The sequence below is a fragment of the Aythya ferina genome (assembly GCF_964211825.1).
Source record: "Aythya ferina genome assembly, chromosome: 1".
Taxonomy (NCBI): Eukaryota; Metazoa; Chordata; class Aves; order Anseriformes; family Anatidae; genus Aythya; species Aythya ferina.
Genome location: NC_140296.1, coordinates 82,571,669 through 82,592,182, shown reverse-complemented (window position 1 = coordinate 82,592,182; position 20,514 = coordinate 82,571,669). Strand labels below are relative to the sequence as shown.

The window sequence follows — 20,514 nt, the reverse complement described above, 5'->3', positions numbered from 1 at the left end:
CACAGGCAGAAGGGCCAGATACAGGTGACCTGCCCTCAGTGGTCACACAGCCAGAAGCTGCCCGTTACCACTAGAAGTACCCAAGCAAACAATGTTTGGGAACCCAGTTCTATCAGCTGCAAGTTCTTGGGGAGGCAGGCATATTTCTTGGGGGTCAGAAATATTGCTTTTGTAGCCGGGGGGGCTCCACTCATCCAGAAGTGCTCTGTGAGCAGGGCAGATTCCATGAGAGTTACTCTTGTCCCCACTGCATAAGCTCAGCAACCACCATGGTCTCTGAGTAGGATGGGGCTGCAGGTCCCTCTCTGCCCCAGCTGCAGCATGGGCATGGCTGCCTGCCCCAGGGGGATAGCAAAGGCTGGATGCAGAACATCCCTAGTGCCATCAGGCCACCAAGGGAGCAGACCCCATGCAGCAGGGGGAAACCGCCCTCCACTGTGAAGCACTGTTAGTGTAGATAGATGTTAGTGCATCTGCTCTAAAACTGGCTGTTTAAAATCCACAATCACCTTCATTATTCTGCAGCTGTGTTGTCTGACTCATCCCACTGCAGATGCTCTGAGGCAGCAGCTGAGGTTAAAAACTTTCCCAACTTGTTTTTTATTCACCAGGGAAGCTCACCTCTAAACTAGTGGTAGAGTATAGAAGCCATAACTGCATCTGTGATCATGGGAGGCAAATGAAAGGGAACCTGCAAAAAGAGAGAGAAAACAAATGAGGCACAGGTTGATTGAAGGACTTGTATTTCATTTTTGTCTTTCACTGTTTGACACAATTCTGCGTTCTTAGATCTTAGTACTAGCCTAACACTGAAAAAAAAAAAAAAAAAACACACAGAGAAATTTACATGGCTACAAGCCACATAGCCATGGCTTAGCAGACATCTCCATGCAGTAAGTTTTTTCTGGGATCCCTACTCTGACCTCTGATCACACTACACCCCTGTCTCTTCCCAGAGGGAGCTGAATACTTGCACTCAGCCCAGGTTTCTTGCCAGCATTGTCCCTGGCTGCAGACCTCTCCTACATAGTACACAGAGAAATTCAGGGTGTCAGAGTACTCGCAAACTCCTATGACAGGTGTAGGGATGCATGGCTCCCTGCTGATTTTCTGCTCCCAGGCTGCCAACCTGCCCTAGGCACACCTCTGCCTGCTGCACACAGACGGTGCAAAGGAAGCGTATAACCACCTGCATCCCCAATCTCCCTCTGCCAAAATGGAAACCTCATGGCCCTGCCTCACCCAAGCTGTCAAACTTTCTCCTGTGCTTTTATACACAGACATGATCTTGCTATACATTGCTTTTAGCTGCAAGAAAATTTCTCCCTCATGTCCCTTACTATTTTGTTCTTATGGACTGCGTTTCCAGGCTAAACATCCTTGGGTTTAAATAGATGGGGTGACCCCAATACCACTGTATATGATTATTCAAGGATGAAGAACAGACTCCAGTCCAATGATTTTTACAGGACACCTTAAATCAATATTGTCCTTCTCAGTAGCAGTTTCTAGAAAGCCTATATTCTACAGCATCCCTATTCCATTTGTCATTTGGCTCACTTTTGCTATATGTGTTGATGCAGCACATTGTCAAGCATCTGAACCATTTGCTGTGCTGTCCTCTGGACCACACTGATTTCTTCTGGTACAAAGTGTAGCTTAGAAATCCTCCACCGTGGATTTTTGCAGTGAATGTTTTGCAGCAAGCCACTTGTTACTAATGATCCAAATTTTACTTGTACAACTTTTCTATAACCTTTACTCAAAAAATAATTGGGAAAATTTACAATGGTAATTGAAGTGTTTACTAACTGATGGCCTACTTGCGAGATTAAATGGAATACAGCATTGCAATTCAGGAAATTTTCCAGCCTTTTATAGGAAGGAAAAAAACTATGAGAGTGGAAGCCAACATTTTTTTGCAGTGCACCCCCGGAATATTTGTTATTGCAGACTATCAGCTGCAGTACAGCAATGATTTCGATATAAAATATACTCAAATTCTGAAGACTAAATCTAATTTAAAGCCTAAGTGATGCTCATGATTAAAAATGTATTATCTATTCCCAGCAAATCATACATCACTGAAACACTAATGTTTCCCTAATTTTAAGCAGCATCTAGTGTGTCAAAAATTAGATCTGATCCTCCAAATTATGGATGAGAAAAATAAGATCATGGCTTGACTACATCCCACCGAGTGCTAGGTGGTTTTCTGAGATTCATAAGTTATCTGTTCAGTTACTGTCTGCTCTTTTGCTAATGGACATTAAATATTCCTCCAAAGGTGCAGGCGATCTGATCTGCTGCCTGGAGATAATTTGTCTGTTGTCTAAAGGAAGGCTCCCAATTAGACAAAGCCAGCTGACTAAAAGTGGAGCAGGGAGAAGCCTCATTTTGACAGTGATAATCTTTTTTTGTCATTCCAGAGGAGGAGACGGGAAAGGGTTTAACTTTATTTCAATTATAACTGAAAGAAAAAAACCTCCAGTCAGATAAACAACTTTATAAGGATCGTGATTCTCACTGTTTCCATTAGCCAGCTTGTCATGAAGATGAAGGAGGTCTGAGAGGGAATCACACAGCAAATCTGCATGCAATTACAGGAGCTGCTTAACTAGCATGGGTGTTAAATCAGGTCCCAGTTAAATCAGAGCTGTCTCTGTTGGCAGCGCACCACCTTCGTCTGACACTTGACCGATGTGAACTACTGTCTGCATTGTGAGAGGTAAAACCAGTTCAGTTAGCACTGTGTTGCGCCTGGCGCATGACCACTGAGGGGGTGATGGAGGTGTCTGGACTCTGCTTTGTGCAAAATGGGAATAGCAGCAAACCAGAAGCTTGGCCTCAGCCACACAGCTTTGCTAGCACTTCGCTAGCAACGTCTGAAATGCTTCAGAGGAGTCTGACATGGACACAGGCAAGTCCACTGGAAAAGAGAGAGAAAGCATCCCTTTCCTACATCATCCCCAGTGTCCGTATATGTCATTTTGCTAGCAAGGGGGGTGATTTTATTAACAAGATCCTGATTTATAGTCTATAATGTAATGATAGAAAGTGGGTTTAAGCAGGAAATGAATTTTCAGATATATGCCGCAATGAAGAACGACATTTTTAGAATCGTCCCCCACAAACTGAGTAGAGCGTGTGTAGGTATCAGTCTGCTTGCCAACAGTTTCTGCTCACTAGAAGAGCAGCACGACATACATGGTCTGCACTGGGATCCAGTCAGCTCCCAAACACCCCTCGATTACAGGAATGAACGAGAAATCCCATAAACAAATATAAACAGACGCAGTAAAAAAGTTTTACCTTTGACTTCAGCAAAAGGTGAAAGAAAATGAAAAGAAAGCTGTAAGAGATCAGAATGTGTAGCCTGCTCTGAGCTACTATTCCTGGTAGAAATTAGATCCTGAAAGGCCCAGGTGAAAATCAGAGATAATCCCTGTATACGTGCTTTTAATTGGGACAAGCTGAGAGCAAGAAAGCTGAAGGAGTCAGCTACGGCCCCTCCGCAGGGTTTGTTCCCAGCGAGCACCCGAGGACGCAGTTATGCAAAGCCTCTTCTATAAACAGCCCTGAGTTCACTCTGGCAGAAGTGGGGCTCTATTTCAGTCTCCACCATGCAGAGGCGTTACCCTTGTGCTTCCCATCCCAGCACCCCAGGCCTGCTGCTCTGGCCGTGGCCCCGTGGTCGGCTCCTGCCCATGCCTGCACCGTCGCCCCAGGCCCAAGCCCATGCCCAGCCCCTTGGCGGCCATTTCCTAGCGGGGGGGCCCCAGGGACACTGCGTGAAGCTATTCTGGTAGCTGTGAGTCCTGCCGGTGTCATGTGAACCAAAGGGCCCAGAAATGCATGTCAAATTGGGCCAGTGACTAACCGTGATATTTTGGTTGTCTCCGCGCCTCCCGGGCAAAGATTTATTGTCTGAGAAAACCTTTACGTAATAATCCCCGGGTGCTGACCTGATCTTCAGCTGAGTGAGTGTGAAAAGACGACAAAAAGGGGGCTGCTGTGCTGGGCACAGTTGGGTCTAAACTTATCCGAGGCTGAAACACAAACAAGGGAGGAGAAACACATCTGCTTCTGCCCAGAGCCATGCGCTGGCAGCCAGAGAGGAGCTATTATTTGAGCTGCCTGAGGAGCAAGGAGGGTCGAGGGCGACGGCTGAGCAGACACAAAGTGCCACTGGTTGGGATTGTCATCTAGCTCCCTCATCTGTCACCTGATGGCCAGCCAAGCAAGCACTCAGCCGTGGACCATTCATCCCTGCACAAGCAACAGAGGCGAAAAAAGTAAGCATCCTGCGGCTGTTACAACATTCAGCTGTTTTCTTTATAAAGGAATGCATTGAATTCACTACAACTGTACTAACTACTCCCCTATGCCGGGCAAGAGACTGATTTTTTAATTTTTTTTTTTTAGTTGGGCTTTTCTCTAACAGCTGGAGGTCTGTTGGGCATTCATTCAATGGCTGTTGAGTAGGGCAGCTGTTTCACTATCTAATTGCACTTTAACTTTAAAGTGGAGCAGAAAGCATTGCATTACCTACCATGAGCTACTTCCTGTCCTACTGCAAAGCACACTGCACTGCCGTGCTCTCCCAGTACCAGACACTGAGATCAGAGGGCTTTCTGTGTGATATTTTGCTGAAAGTGAAGGAAAATGAATTTCCTGCACATAAGTCCTTGTTGGCGTGCTCCAGCGACTATTTCCGAGCAATGTTCAAAAGTTACACCCAGGAGTCTAAAGCCAATGTGATTCAGCTGCAAGTCGTTTCACCCACTGGTCTCCAGCATGTCCTGGATTTCATTTACACTTCTTTGCTGCCCCTTTCCTTTGAAAGCCTGGAGGAGACCTTGGAGGCTGCAAGCTACTTGCAAGTGACAGATGCTATTGGCTTGTGCAATCAATACTTAGTTAACAACCTTACCTTGGAAAACTGCTGCTTCTCCGCCAACGTCGCCAGGAGGTTCTACCTGCCAGATGCCCTAGTCGCAACAGAAAAATACATTGTCAACAATCTCTGGAAGCTGCTGGACTTGGATTTGGCAGGACTGCTTGAGCTGAACTTCAGGACTTTGCTAGCGGTAGTGGAATCCCCAGATCTCCCCATGGTGAAGGAAACCTGCCTGTTGAATCTTGTGCTGCTGTGGCTGAAGCAGGATAAATCCAGGTTGATTCATGGAAGCAGCCTTTTGGAGTGCATTAGATATGGTCTCATCCCTGTGGAAGAGCTGAGGAAAACCTACACACAGTCAGAAGTGCCCCTCACTGCAGGTATTAAGTGCCTGATCATTAAAGCAATAAATTACCATACATCTATTTTCAAACAGCCCATCCTGCAGGATAAATCCACTACACTGAGGAACCAGAAAACTCGGATCATTCTGCTGGGGGGAGGGACGGCAAGTGATGGGCTTGTCACTGAAGTGGTGGCCTTTGATGTTTACAATCACAAATGGAGACCTCTTACACAGGTGCAGGACAGGGTGCAGAACCATAGCGTGTGTGTGGTGGGGAATTTCCTCTATGTTTTGGGTGGAGAAATAGAGGGTGGCACTCCGGGTGACACTGACAGAGACAAGATATTATCGGTTACGAACAAGGTCCATCGCTATGATCCAAGGTTTAACACATGGACCCAAATCACGGGCATGCTGGAAAAGAGATGCCAGTTTTCCTGCTGTGTCCTAGGTAATGATATCTTCGCAATTGGTGGACGGGGTGAGAATGGGTCTCTGCATTCATCTGTGGAAGTCTACAACATCAGCAGGGACAGATGGACAAAGGCCAGGGAATTGCCATGCAAGATACATGGCCATGCCAGTGCTGTTTGCAAGAGTATTATATACATTTCAGGTGGCAAATATGCAGACCCAGCCAGCACGAGCAAGGACGTTTATTCTCTGAGTTCGCTCGAGGGGCAATGGATGAAACAAGCTCCCATGAGCATAGCTCGGTTTGGGCATCAGATGGCGACAATCAGAGAAGCCGTATTCACATTTTTAGGTTTATATGAACCATTCTCTGAAATAGAAAGGTATGACCCCAATCAAAACCAATGGACTCGTTTAAGGCCACTGATCTATGACCGATTTTGCTATGGCCTGGCAGTGGTAGAGGAAACGGCTCTTCTTATTGGGGGAAAGAAATGGCAAGACTCGCGGGAAGTCCCCACGCAAGATGTGGTTGGCTACGATATCGACAATGATGGCTGGGAGGAGATCTGCAAAGCCCCCTTGCCCTGGAGCGGGCTGCAGTGTGCAGTGCTGCAGCTCACAGAAGTGGCTGATGAACAGGACATTGACACCCTGCAAAAGAGGCCACTGAACTGCTGAACTAAGGTGTTGCGGAATAATCATCCCAGGAGAAGAGCCAGCAGGGCAGCCCTGGAGAAGAAGAAGAAAATTGCAGTGGCACTGGATGTGACAGAGTTGAGGTTCTGCCTTGATAAGCAAGACGCTGGGTGGAAACAGGCAAGAAAGTTTGGCTACAGCCTGGGAAAAGGTGATGTGATTCACAGAGCTGAAAGCCAGCCTCACTGGGGAAGGATATAGCAAGTCGCAGGTTTGGAGGAGATGAGCTAGGATCATAAACCTGGACTTTTATTTGAAGAATAATACCTGGACAGCAATTAACAGCTGTTGCAAGTCAGATTTTTCAAAGGTTAAAAAGATATAATCCATTTTTTCTGTTTTCTTAATCAGAGGTAATTTTCCCAGTTGGTAAGTGCTATCAAATTGCTGTGCTATGGCTAAGCAAAATGAAAGTGAGATGTATAAAGACTAGAAAATTGATGCCTATGAGAACTAATAACAAGTAGTGCCAAGGAAAAGCTATTATTTGATACGCTACATACTAGGCAAGAGTGCCTTAGCTAACCAGCATGAAATTACTGGACAGAAACCATGGATTTTTTGAAATTTAGCCTCAGTTATGGCCATATGTTAAAACAGTGATTGTTTCATAGAAGCCACTTCTCTCTGAGCGGCTTTTGTTGTAGCATGCCTTTCAGATGCTTATTTTGTATTATTTTAAACACACGTATTCCTGGTACAGTACATTTCTTTTGTATCCAACCATTGTGTTAGTTTAGATGGCTAGAGCTGAATGGCTATACTTTCTGTAAGACCCTGTGAAACATGTTTCAGGAGCTGCTGTATCTAATCCCCCTGGCACTTACCTCAATAGCATACATTGCTTTATCATGCCAGGTCATAATGGTAAACTTGTTCATTGTTGAACTGGTGCATGAGAGAACCCTGCAGTCAAAAAAAGGTTTAATTTTATCAAAGATTGCAAAGGGGAGGAAGGCAATGGAAGGCTGCCAGCAGTCTTTATTCAGTGTCTGCCTACATCGAAACCAGCAATGTCTTACTTCTTTTTGGCCATGTTGGCAGTTTGAAGAAACAGATTGTGGAAGAACTTGAAGGCATGCTGATCTCTGAAATGCAGGTGAAATGGTCAGATGCCACAGAATTGCTTTTGTATGCAGTAAATTGAAACTTGAATCACAGGCATTCATTTAAAAGCTAAATTTATTGTACTTCATTTTACAGTGTTCCCTTTCTAGGCTGAGAGTTAATACAATAAAAATATATATAGAAGAACATTTAATAGTCTTAAAAGAAGGCAGCACAATGGATAGGACACATGTTCTTTGTCACTAGACTAGCTTAAAAACTGTAATGTTTAATTTTCACCTTTAAAGCAATCAAGCTGACTTTACTAATGTAAAGTGCAGGCAGAATAGCTGTTGCATAGCAACAGATCTAAGTCTCCTGAACTGCCTTGGTTTTGACAAGGAATCAACTACACAATGTGCATATACATCCATCAGATATAAAGAGTTTTTATATGAATATATTTACTTTTGGTCCAGTAAAACAATAGCAAGAGAATCTAAATGCTTGGAACAATAGCACAACCCATTTCATGTCAAGCATTTTTAAAGAGAAATGTACAAAACCTCACAAATTTAATATACAAGTCAGTATCCATGCAGTAAATAAATGTCCAGTTTATACAAACAATATTCTTCTAAATGGTACAAATATTACACTGGATCCAGAATTCTATACAAATGTTAATATGTGATTTGTCATCCATATGGACTTGAATATAGGATTACTGAAAATGGGCTACAGAAAGGCCACTCTTCTGTACAGTTGTGCAAAATCTGCAAAACATTTGCAATCCAAATGCAATAAAGTAACAAGAAAGAGCAAGGAATAAAAAGAAAAAGAGAGGAAAAAAAAAATCTGTCCATTCTTTCCTTCATCCTGTCATGATATAATTGCCAGGAAATATCAGAGCTCATAAAGTTTTAAGTACATTCACTGAGCTGTACAAGCAATAGTCTAAAGTTGGTTAAGCGTACAACTCACTGTTAAAAGAATAAAGGAGGCTGTCCCTTTTCACATGAGCATTATTAAGCCATGTCATGTGTCCTAACTTATGCAGCAAAACACTGAAAAGCAGCACAAATGTTTTGTCATGCTCTGATCACTTTTGAAAACAAGCCCATGAAGAGTAAATAGATGATTTAAGATTTACCTCCCACTTTCCTATTGCAGGCAGGTGCCTAGCTCTAAGGAGATATTTCTGCCCACATTCACTGGTTGTCTCCAGCACATCTCAACTCTCCTGGAAGTTTAAAACACTTCAGCTAGCTTGCAAACTCAGCAGAACCCAGAGACATCCCTTCCCATTCAAAGACAGAACAGAGGCTTTTTGAGTTCTCAGTCATTTTTCAGGTTTTGTGCTCATATCTGTTCCCATCACACATTTTCCCCAAGTACAATATGGCCAAATCTCACAGCTTGGAAAACACATAGGAGAGTACTTGAAAAACTGTATTCATTGCTTTTCTATTGTAGGAATTTTCAAAGCCTCTCAGGTTCAGAGCAGTTTGTTGGGAACCTTTTTCACTCCTGCTTTTCTGGGCAAGAGAAACACTGTTACCAAGGATGTTCAAAGTCTATCTTTTCTCTTTTGCAAAATCTGCAGATTATACCATTGCCTTCAGTACAAAAACAGCATAAATAACAGTACCATGACTAATTAAAACAAAGAAACAAACAAAAAACAAACAACAACAACAACAACAAAAAAAACCCACAACCAGATGTGATTAAGAAACAAGTAACACATAATTTGGTCTTAATTAGAATATAAACCAGCATCCCTTTGCACTGATGGTAAGCCTTAGCAACAGGCTTTAAAAAAGCACAAAGAAATAAGACCTAACTGTTTGAGACTTAAATTTACATCAGTCATTTTGTCTGCTGATTTTCACCTCTTTATGTGTTTGACAAAACTGAAACAAAACCACTGCATTACACTTTTTCCCTGTTATGTAAGAAAACTCCTAGAGTTTCTCATTAAATAGATTTTTTTTTTTAGTTCTCCCATCACCAAAATAGTACCTGCACTCCAAAAATGCAATGCATTACTGGAATTATATAATATAAAATATCATTGTAAAAGCGACCTTCGATAACAAAACCTTTAGCTTGTCAAACTTCCTCTGTGAAGGCCACAGTCTTCCAAAAAATGCTTTTAAATACTTTTCTTTAATAGGTAAAGATCACGTTCTTTATTTCACAGAAGGTAAACACAAGCAGAGCGTTGGTAGCGTATAAAATGTACAAATCCTCATTAAAGACATGGTATCGCTGACCATTGAAGGTTTACTTCACACAGCTGAGTAACATTAAAATATAATTTACTAGAGCTCCCACAGATTGATATAAAAACTACTTTATGCACTTAAGTAAAGGCCTGGAGTGTAGCAAGTGGACTAAAAGAGGGCCCCTTATACATGCGTTTCAATGTAGGAGTGCGTGTGTGCTAAGGAGGCTAGAAGTGCATCGACCTCGGACGAGCCGTTAACAGAGTCCCGCGGGGTGCTGCTGTGACAGATGTCCCAGAAGATATCGAGGTACATTTGCTTCCATTCTTGAAAGTCTCTAGACGTCAGGTCTGGATTATCCAGAACTTTGTCGATAATGGCTACTTCTCCTTCCCTGGCCTGTGAGGGAAGAGAGACAAGCAGAGTCAGAGTGGGCGATGAGCAGGCTGCGCAGATGGGATGGGAACGGAAGAAGGCCATGGAGGTCTGGGAAGCAGGGAGCTGCCTGGCTGTCACGAGACTGTCTGCAAGCAGCAGCCCCTCCTGCCGGGTGTTGCTCATCACCCTGTGGGGATGGGGCTTCCCTCACCTTGTCCCTGTTCCCCAGAAACGGGCCCTATTCCCCCCCTCACCCCTTGTTCAGCTCGTGCAAGAAGCAAGCCCCGCGCTGTTTACTACAAGCTGCCTTTGTTTCTCAGGATCAGTTTCGTGCTGCTGAGTGCCATCTGTTTGCTCTTCTTGATCAGCATGAGAAATACCGTGTTTGTGCGTGGGATGCGGACAGATGGCCTCTCGCCGCCAGCAGAGCTAAGCCTTTCTTACCAGCCATGTCTTAGGGACATTTGAGCGCTGTGCTGCAAACGCCTGTGCAGGGAGGCATTACCTTGGTAACTCATCCTCACCAGCACTCCAGTATACGTGATGGGCTGGCTGGTTGCTACCTCCTCCTACCACTGCGGTGGCAAACAGAAGGCAGAAATGGGTAAAACCTAACACAGCTGCTAGCACATCCTTACCCATCATGGGGGCAGGAAATGTGGCTGTATCCTAATCGCTGGCTGGTGATTAGTTTATCGAGAGATGACAGACAGACAGCATGGGTCAGATTAAGCCTCAGATACACATGAAGCCACTCAAGGTTGTTGCAAGCAGTGGAAGATGGATGCACCATCCTTGAGCCTGAGAGGCACAGGAAACATGCAGGCTTCCTGCACTTCTCTGTGTAGACATGGTACGGTCACCAGCAGCCTCCTCTCTATCCTCCATACCACATGGGTTTCATGGTCCTCATTGCTAACTGGTATTTGCCATGTTCATACTGTGAGTATGATAAATCTTTCTGGGGAGCATGTTAAGGGAAGATTAAGTGGTGTCAGCCTACACTGGTGGGAGAGGATCAGAAAGGTCAGAGAAGCCACCAATAAGCAGTATGTTGAAAGGTATTTTTCATGCTTTGCAATCAGTAGCTAATTAATGCTACATGCTAGAATACTAATTTTCAGAAACGGACGTACAGCTGAGGCTGACCAGTGGAAGTGAAATTTTGGGCTCTCCTCATTACCAAATCTCTGCAGGAACTACCATAATGTGCTTCTTGCAGATTGTGACCTGTACCCACCACACAGTACTGCCAGTCAGGTGGCTCATAATTGCTGTCAGGAGAATGGTTTTGTGGTTAAGTCATGACAAAGAGAGCAGAGGGGTCTCTCCACTGAGGACTTGGGTGATGGAACAGAGAGGATGGATGGTAAGAGCTAGAAGCAATTTGGAGGGCTGTATCAGATTACTAATAGTGGATGAATTCAAGGAGAGTTCAGAACACCAAACCTAACTGGCTGGTGCAAACGGATGCATTCAGGAAGAAGAAACCAATAGCATTGATAAAAATGAGGAACAATTGATTAAATAACAACAGTAGCTCCTATACTACTACCAGTAGCATAGCAGTGGTGGAGCTAGAAACTCTTAATGAGTTACCATCATGCACGTGCTACTCTGTACAGTTGCCATATGCAAGAAACAGGAATTATCTGTCTTTGGTACTTGCTGGCATTGCATTGCCAATTATTTGTGGCATTCTTGTCCAAACAAAAATGGTGACTGATTTAGAAAATATGTCTTGTGGGAAGAGAAATGTGTTCGATTGGTCTAAATGACAGAGGTCCCAGAGAAGCATGAAAACAGGCACCTGCTGGGTCAAAGGGATGAGCTGCTTTGGGAAGTTCCTGGAGGAAAGCAATTCAATCTGTAGGAAACCATTGGTATAAGGTAGCTCAGGTATCAATAAACGCTAACAAGAAAGGCAATTAAGCATGGCAACAAGCTGCTGATACTGAACCTCTAGGTTGTGTAATTACTGAAAGTATCATGAAGTGTTTGCTTGCTTGTTTGTTTTTTAAGTTTTGTGCCAACATCTCTTGCACACTTTTGGTATGAGTGATCCCACCATGGTGCAAAAGCACAGGTACTGTGTGAGCCTCCTGTCTGCTCTAAACATTAACATGAGATTACTGGGATTTTGTCTCCATTTCTCATGTTATAGAAGTCACATGGAAAGCACAGACTTTCTGCCACCCTCCAAACCTGTAAAGTCTCACATACTCAGATACTTTCAGTTGCCTTCAATGAGATGATACAGCGCAAAAAGTTAAGCACGGGTAAGATATATTTTTTTTTTCAGGATGGGAGCCCCACAGCATGAAAATAATATTGCTAAAGTGCTTCTCTAGGTGATGGAAAACTAAATTAATTAATGTTGATAAAGCCCTCTTTGATGAAAGCTGTTACAAAATCCACTGCACAATTATCTAGTGACTTAAAATGTGGTAATTTAATATAGTTAACAGGGTCCCTGGGGAAATCCAGCATATTGTTTGCTGAAATCTCTAACAGTACAGATTTGAAACTGCTGTAACAAATAAAGAAGCTGACAGGGAGGTTAAATTAGCTGCGGTACACTTACAATAATGATAAAAATCTTCAAATCTATCATTACCACTATCTATTTATTTAATCAGTCCTACTGATTAAATACAATGATACCAGTCTACGCAGAAACCAAGCACACTGTTCATTCCCCGGCAAGCTCAACAATCAGGAAATAATCAAATGTTTTAAAAGGTACTGCTCCCTTCTGAAGGGCTGACTTTGCTTCACTTTAGACTTTGGCAAATGCAGAGTAAATGTGTTTTGATAAATGAAAATGTTCAGGGACAAAGAAGAGATTAAGGTCTCCTCTGATAATTTAGTGTCAAATGATGTTATACTAGCTAGGGGAGGAGCAGCTCATTGAGATTTTATCTGTGCACAAATAAAAACCAATCCCCTCACTTTGACTACTCTCCCAAAGCACATTTTTGTCTGCTGTGAGAACAGGAGTTAACTATGTCTTCCTTGCTTGTTTCACACACCACATTCAGCCTGGACTCCAGCCGCACACAATTAATCTGTATTCAGATAAAATACAGCCAGGTCCAACCCTCAGGCTGGACTTTCCTCCCTGTTATCTCACCTTTAAAGTGCTTTTCAGAATTCGCAGCTGGTGTAGTTTTTCATTGACTACTGGATCGCTACATCTCTTTATAAAAGATTTCTTATACTCCAGCTTAGTGGAAATCCGGCGGTCTCCTAAAGGAGACAGGCTGGCCTGCTCCAAGGCTCTGTACAAATCCTGCAAGGAGTCTGCTGCTTTTTCTTCTATAGTTTCAACTGTAATGAGGAAGGGGGAAGAAGAGGAGGAAAAAATAGAGAAAGGATCAGTGTATCATTAACATGATTATACGACAATCTACCCAAGCCCTTTGCAAAATGTTTAGCAGGCTTAACCAGACCATAAGGAGAATATTTCACACCTCCTAAGTTTCAAGAAGTGAAGAGAAAGTGCCAGTGAAGTGCCACAATGAGCTGAGCTGAGTGGTGACCAGTAGGTACCATGGCAGCCCTGGGGGAGCAGCCAGCTCCATCCCTGCTGTCCCTCGCACACTGACACTCCTGTGCACACAACAGCTGGCCACTGCCTGTGCACAACCTTCTGTACAGATCCAGAGCCCTCTGGACCCTCCCACCCAGTCTTGGATTTCATAATTGTGTGTGTTTTCCTGCCCTGATGTGCCTTGCCTAATGTTTGGTTTCAAGCATTACTTTTATCCCATGACTGACCCTGCACCAAGACAGAGACATTTTTACTGGCTGAAAGCTCAGCACATGGTGAGGTACCCACATGTTGTGAACCTCAGCACTCCCAGGTGTTTGGAGGTTTATTTATTTATTTTTAATGTTGCACAAACAGGGATGATAGCTAGTGTTTAAAAGAGACATTGCTATGCTGTGAACACACGTCCACGAGGAGCTACCTGAAGCAACCTCCTGTTGAAACCCCTACCATGCAGCGCAGCAACTACTCACCTCAGGCTCACGCAAGAACTCCAGAGATCAAGATCTCCACATCCCATCACAAAAAGTGTTGGCATTTTTATAGTTCTTTACACAGTTAAAGAAATTTGTGGACAGCAACTAATCTTGATAGATCTCTCATCAGTTTATTCCTCTGCCCTTTTCTGGAGGGCAGTTTTTAAAGCATTCATTTTTTTTGTTTTTGTTTTTAAGAGACATGAAGACATGAAGAAAGGTTAGAAGCCTTTTATTGATGAAGGTGTTTTGGGTCTGTACAGAGCTGTTGAGTTCCCTCGGTTGATATATATTCGCTCGTTAAATCCTCCTGTCATGTGGTACACTGCTTGGAGAACTGAATTCAACACTATATGGCCAAGCAGAACTTGAAGAAAAATATAAATGAGATGCAGCTCTTTCTTTTCAAATTCTTTCTTATTAAGACTTCTAATGCGTTAAAGGGCAAAGCATTCAATAGCCAAATACTTGGTTAAAATTCTCCATAATCTTGATTTTTATGTGTTCTTTAAAATTCCCTGCAGCAATAAGAAATTGGATGTTTGGAGTATTTCTATCAGTTTTCTCTCAACATTGAATTCCACTAGTCTGAAGTTGGGGAATGGGAGAGATTTTCTAAAAGGTAAAAACCGACATCTAACAGGAGTATTTTACATCTGCTTCTCTCCTATTCTCCCTTGCTACGCAAAACAAAAAAGATCCTTCCTCATGTTTCTTCTTCAGCAGCATAACTGCTTTGTATCCTCAGGGGTTAATACGGGGAAAGTCTACTGAAGGAGAGAGCCAGTGCTTTGACTCCATGTCACTGTAATTTATTCTGCTAGGGTGAGCAAGAGCCTGGACCAGCACCCAGCCACCACATCCAGGCTTGCCACTGAAAACCCGCAACATCCCAAAACATGAAAGGTCCCCACCATGGCCACAGACAAAGTTTGGGTTCAACCCCGAGGTTGCACCTGGAGTGAGAAGTGCCTATAGCAAACCTGGGAGGCAGCATGGCCCCTGTAGCTTCAAATGCCAGGTCGTGGGGCTAGTGCAGGCCTCCCTGCCTGTGCCACCAACCTCCTGGGGCTCACCCCTCATCCTCTCAGGCATGCACCCCAGTGTGGGTGCAAGAGGGGCTATGGACGGTTGGTGGGACTGGCTCCAGGACTGCGTGGGAAGATGCAGAGCACTACCGGGACACAACATGGGCAGAATTAGGCCTCAGCCTGGCTGCCCTCGAGCAGCACTGGCTGGCAGGTCTTTGAAACGCCTCAGTGCATCGCCTCTACCCAGCTGGGGCTGCCTTCCCCCGGGAGCTGTCACCACTGTGCTGTACTTATGGGAGGCATGTGGAAGAGGGAACAGGATCTGCTAGGAAGGCAAGAGCAGGGAAGACAAAGAGCATGTCCCTTCCTTGAAGTGCCTCACTGCTGATGACACTCGGGAAGCACAAGCAGGACAAGAGGCCACCTCTTTCCACCCACAGCTGGGGCGAGGGTGGCACATGTCATGCTAACACATCCCAAGCACTTGAGGTTTTCCAGAGAAACACTGAAAGTGATGGTACTTACTCTCTCAATGGCTGGAGTAGGCTCTCAGTAGGCGGGAATGAAATTACACACAAATCTCCCCTCCCTCAACCTTCTGCTAAAGGCTTTGATTGATTTCCTGTGGGCGTTGGTGCAAACCTTGGTGCCATAAAGGATCTGAGATACTTGATGAAATATAAAGCTGTGCTATAAAAATATATATAAATGTAATTTTTTAAAAATGGTGTATTTTCATGCAAGTGATATACTATTACAGCAAAGCTGTCTTTTTAAGGAAAGATAAGGCCTCGGGTAATGCCTTCTTTATGAAGAAAATATGGCCTAATGGGATTTGCAGATGACCTCAGAAGAGCAGCCAATGCAGCAGGTTGCAATTCTCCCTCACTTGGCTGCTGAGTCATGGGCTGCAGCTCCCTGGCCACTTCATTCCTCTGAATACATCATCAGGTGCTCGTTTCCACACACTGACAGAAAGGATAGTCTCTTTCTGAAACAATAACATTGTCCCCTGTCTCACGTAAGCCTCAGAGAACTCTGTAATTTTGGGGCAGAAATGAAGTTGCTTAAACTCTGCAGCACACGGGATCTAAATTCAGAACCATAGCTTCCAAATACAGGAACACACAGGTACTGAATTTTGTAACAACAAAGCTTCTGCTGTGTCTTCAAGTGAAGGCAGAACCATTTGCATTAAATTTAGGAGCTGTAAGATAGCTCTAGGCTATTAGACTATTACAGTCTAGTAAATGATATGTTATTATTTTTTTACTATTTTGCTTTCCACTGGGAATAGTTTCTGAACTTCTTGTACTTTGCTCTTACTTCTTAAATGCCATAAATATCTGTATCTACCTTTACATTTTCTCAGGAGAGGAAGCTGCAGATTGTGGGTGAAACTATACAAAGCCTGATGGTTTTTTGTTTGTATGTTTGTTTTTCACACTATTCTCTTGTTTGTGTTTAAAATGACTAGGCCCTGAACTCCATGAAGCAATGTGTAACTACCTCCTGGTTCCATTGGGCTATTAACCTTTCCATTATTTCCCTCTTAAAAAACAATATTCAAAGAGCAATAAATAAGAACATCATGTGCTTGAGTGAAAAGTGATCAGAGAGAAACAGCCAGCCCTGCTATTTACATGGACTGAGAGCTGAGCGGTCTGTGCAAACCGATGATTCAGGAAGATGGTACTGAACTAGGCACATGTAGGTCACCGCTGCAAGCCAGCTGGATAATACATCTGGACACAATAATCTCTAGGTATGTATTTCTCACAAATCTTCTCTAAATGGCATAATGTAGTGGAGGTTTCTGCACTCTGTGACTCACTTTCCCTGTAAAAACTCAAGCTACTGAAAGCTTGCACAGTTTCTCCGTTTCAGTGAGGTACCAGATGAACCAGTGATTGCACCCGGGGCTATGAGTGCACACAGCTGCCCACACAAGGACCACACAACACTGATCACAAGCTTTGTCACCTGCTGTGCTGACAAAGTCAGATTTTTCAAGGGCTGAAGCTCTCCTTTAAGGCCCCTCTGTACTTTGCACGTGCCTCCTAAAGCCACCCAAGCATGTCCCGTCATCTTCAGGCTCCTCATCCTGACTGATGGATACAATTGCTACTCTGATGGCTTTCTCCATTTTTTCTCCTATCTTTTCTGCCAACTTCACAGCTTAGTGACACACTTTCCTTCTCTGTGCAACTCCTTGCATGCACGCCTACTACTCCAGTTGCAATTAGCCCTGCATTTCAACAACGTTACCACCCTCTCCAAATTGTGAGAAAGCTGAGCTGCCGCAAAGTCTGCAACAGAGAGCGAACAATGCACAAACAGACTGAAATCCCCTGGCTCCCCTGAAATCCATACTCCCGTTTTCATTCTATTTGGTGAGCTCACTGTCTCTGGCAGAGGAACCTGCTCAGCTCAGCTCTCTCAGGATATTAAGGAGGTTAGAACACAGTGCCAGTCACATTATTAAGCCACTGCCGTATCTTATTTTCCTTCTAAAAATCTCTCAGGGTTTGCTTCCAGTTTTAAAATCACACCTTTCCACTTCACCTTTTACACAGGGGAGGCACCTGTCTGAAGCCTCCTGGAGACTTTTGGGGACTGTCAGTAAATGCTCAACTAAAACTGAAAGCATTGTTGGCCTCTGGGACATGGTCCTAAGCTTAGGACGTGGTCCTAAGATAAAACAAGCCCTGACATCATCTCACACTGAAATCACTGTGGTTTTTTGTTTGTTTGTTTGTTTGTTGTGATTTTTGTTTGTTTGTGCTTTCTTGACCCTGTTGCATCCACATTGGAACAAGAGAAGCCATATAACACCTGCCACTGGCTAACTAGTAAGTGATATAATCCTAGGGCTGATGCAGCATTTTGCACTTTTCCTGTGCCACAGCAGGTTGTGTATGTCACATCCAACCAACAGGTCAGTCAAAAACCACTGGATCCTGAAGCAATGCCGCTGCCCAGTCATGCAGCATGCAAATACCTTCTGCCTTCAAGCCCCAAACTCTGTCTCTCCAACCATGAGAGCCATCATGCAGGCAGGGGCAGGGCATGTAATGTGGCCAAGGTGGCCAACAGCTGGGCTGGGGTGGTGAGCTTCAGGGAATGGTCAGAGAAAGACAGAAGTGATGCACCCAAATTTAAGGCAAGAAAGAAAAAGGATAGGAGGATAGTGGATGTGGGTTTTAGCTGTGTTGGAAGGGAGAGAAGACAGCCTCCAAAGAAGCAGTTTCTGTTTTCTCAGTGCACAGCTTAAATGTACCTTTGCTTCTGTTCAGGTTAATGATTAGATTCCAAACTGCACAAGAGGGAGACATATCCAAATGCTTATGATGCAAAGAAACAGGAATTACAGTCATTTTTTACACTATTTGGGTGGATGGCAGGCAGACAAAGCTAGCTATTTCCTTTCTCCTGGTCTACAAGATAAAAGGAAAGGAATGTTGAAACCAATAGCAGGAGACAGCTGTGTGCTGCATATCGAGTCAGCCCTGCACACATATGTAGGGAGCCCCAGTGACATGGGAGATTGGCCCCTGTTAGGAGAGCACCACAAGCCACATAGTGCAGTGTTTGAGCGTGGCAAGGTGCAGGCAGTGTGGCATACAAGGAGACATCCTTCAGGTCTACATGGAGGCCAACGGCTAGTCATCTGCTCTGGGTAACAAGGAGCAGATTTCCCCATTAAAGCACAAAGAGAAAACTGTCTTCTCTTACTCCACATTATGGCAAAATCAAGGCCTGTATGGGCATGTGAGTATATAGATGCATATGTATGAGTATATATACATGTATACATAGATGTATATACATATATATAAACATATACACATAAACCTATTAATGAGAACTTTCCATAAATGAAGAAAAGATTAAGCAAGCTTAAGAAAAGCTTAAGAAAAGCTGGGGGCTTCTTGTGCAATACCTGGCCTTTGCAGTCCATCTGTTATCCCTTCCCTTTATCTGCCCTTTTCTGACTTGTGCAATCCTCCATCCTTTTGGCCCTTCAAAATACTGACCCACCTGGCTGAAAGTGCAGGATTTTCCCCAATGCCTTGAGTTGAGGAAGGCAGTGTTTAGAAACAGACTTTGATACCTGTGTTTAGCAAAGTGGAGGATCAGAAAACTAGTATTAAAGTTGCATTATATACCACCCTTTCCTCTAAAGAGGAAGCGTTTCTTGGTTACCAGGATAGCTGTACATGGTTTCTATCCTCTCCTATTTGCTAAGCCTGCAGGAAAAAAGTATCCCCAGAGAGGTCCCTCACTGAAAGCACTGATGCGAGCTCTGCCATGCGCTGGCGTTTCCCACCTGGTGTACGAACCTGCCTCTCCTCTCACCTGCACGAGCACAGATTGGTCTCATCAAACAAAGTGAACTGTGCAGGCAAGTGGAAAACCCATCTCCCATAGGACAGATTTTAGAAGGTATTTCAGGCCTTTTCCACTGCAGCCCAGTTCAATCAGTAGTAGTTAGATACCATAATCACTTTTAAAGGATCTGACCCCAGCCTTTGTAAGGCCCAAGAGATGCTATTGCTGTGGCACCAAGGGTCTAATTATTTTTGTGAAACATTTACGGCACTAGTGGTTTTCTTTTTTGGATCAGTAGATCCCGGCAAGTCTCTTTTCCTCTCAGGTCACCTCTGTGGTGATATCAGGATGAAAAGCTGCCTGCTCCACGTCACGTCCCTTGGAGCCAACAGCAGAGGGGCTGGCAGATGGCGGTCTGTGGCCTGGTGGGCTGGAGCACAATCAGTCTCCAGGCCCCATGGGACACTTGGGCTGGCCTTACTGGAAGTCTCAGGCCCATGTCAGTCACTGCTCTTCAGTTTTCCATGCAAGTGGAATTGGGTATTAAAATTGGCTGACAGTAAACCCAGCATTAAAAAAAAAAAAAAAGAAAAAAAAAAAAAAGAAAAAACACAAGCCGCGAGGTTTCTCCCTGCAGACCGGCGTTGTTATATTGACAGAAACATTCAGGCATTTTCAACATCCACTTAGCAGTGAAGTACAGGTGCCAGCAAATGGGTTAATATGTTAGTGGAAAGGGAAAACACAGTCAGAGGGAATAATTAGCTCACTGTTCGTGTGGCCTCTTGATGGCTCTTACACACCTCAAATGAGCATCGGGAAAAACTCCTCATTTGCTTCCAGCCCTACTGTTTCATGAGGTTGTATCAGTGGGTTGTGATTTCAGAGAGGGCATAAGAATGAGGCTGAAATAACTCAGAGGTTTCCCAAAGTAACAGAAACTACAATCAGTGGCAGAACTTTTTGGCAGCAGTGTTATAATTGCATCCTTTGGTATTTGGACACAGTGCTCTGTTCATTAAGTTGCCTATGAAGAAATCAGTTTAACTTTCATCCACAGAACAGATTTTAGCGACTCTTTGGGAGAATTTTAACACAATGAAATAG

The 20,514-nt window shown here is 44.0% G+C and overlaps 2 protein-coding genes across 10 annotated transcripts in view; one reads left to right on the top strand and one right to left on the bottom strand.

Moving 5' to 3' along the window:
• Positions 1–3,737: 3,737 nt before the first annotated feature.
• On the top strand, positions 3,738–7,047 carry KLHL34 (kelch like family member 34). Its single transcript, XM_084507146.1, has one exon. The coding sequence runs from the start codon at positions 4,554–4,556 to the stop codon at positions 6,339–6,341; it is 1,788 nt and encodes a 595-aa protein (XP_084363272.1). The 5' UTR covers positions 3,738–4,553; the 3' UTR covers positions 6,342–7,047.
• Positions 7,048–7,523: 476 nt separating this feature from the next.
• CNKSR2 (connector enhancer of kinase suppressor of Ras 2) overlaps positions 7,524–20,514 on the bottom strand; it is a 220,445-nt gene continuing 207,454 nt past the window's right edge. For all 9 annotated transcript variants that reach the window (XM_084507141.1, XM_084507139.1, XM_084507136.1 and 6 more), the window contains 2 exons: positions 13,149–13,345; positions 7,524–10,036 (listed from right to left, as the gene is read on the bottom strand). In XM_084507141.1, the coding sequence (XP_084363267.1) occupies positions 9,821–10,036; positions 13,149–13,345 (413 nt within the window). In that variant the 3' untranslated portion in view covers positions 7,524–9,820. The remainder of the gene's footprint in view (positions 10,037–13,148; positions 13,346–20,514) is intronic.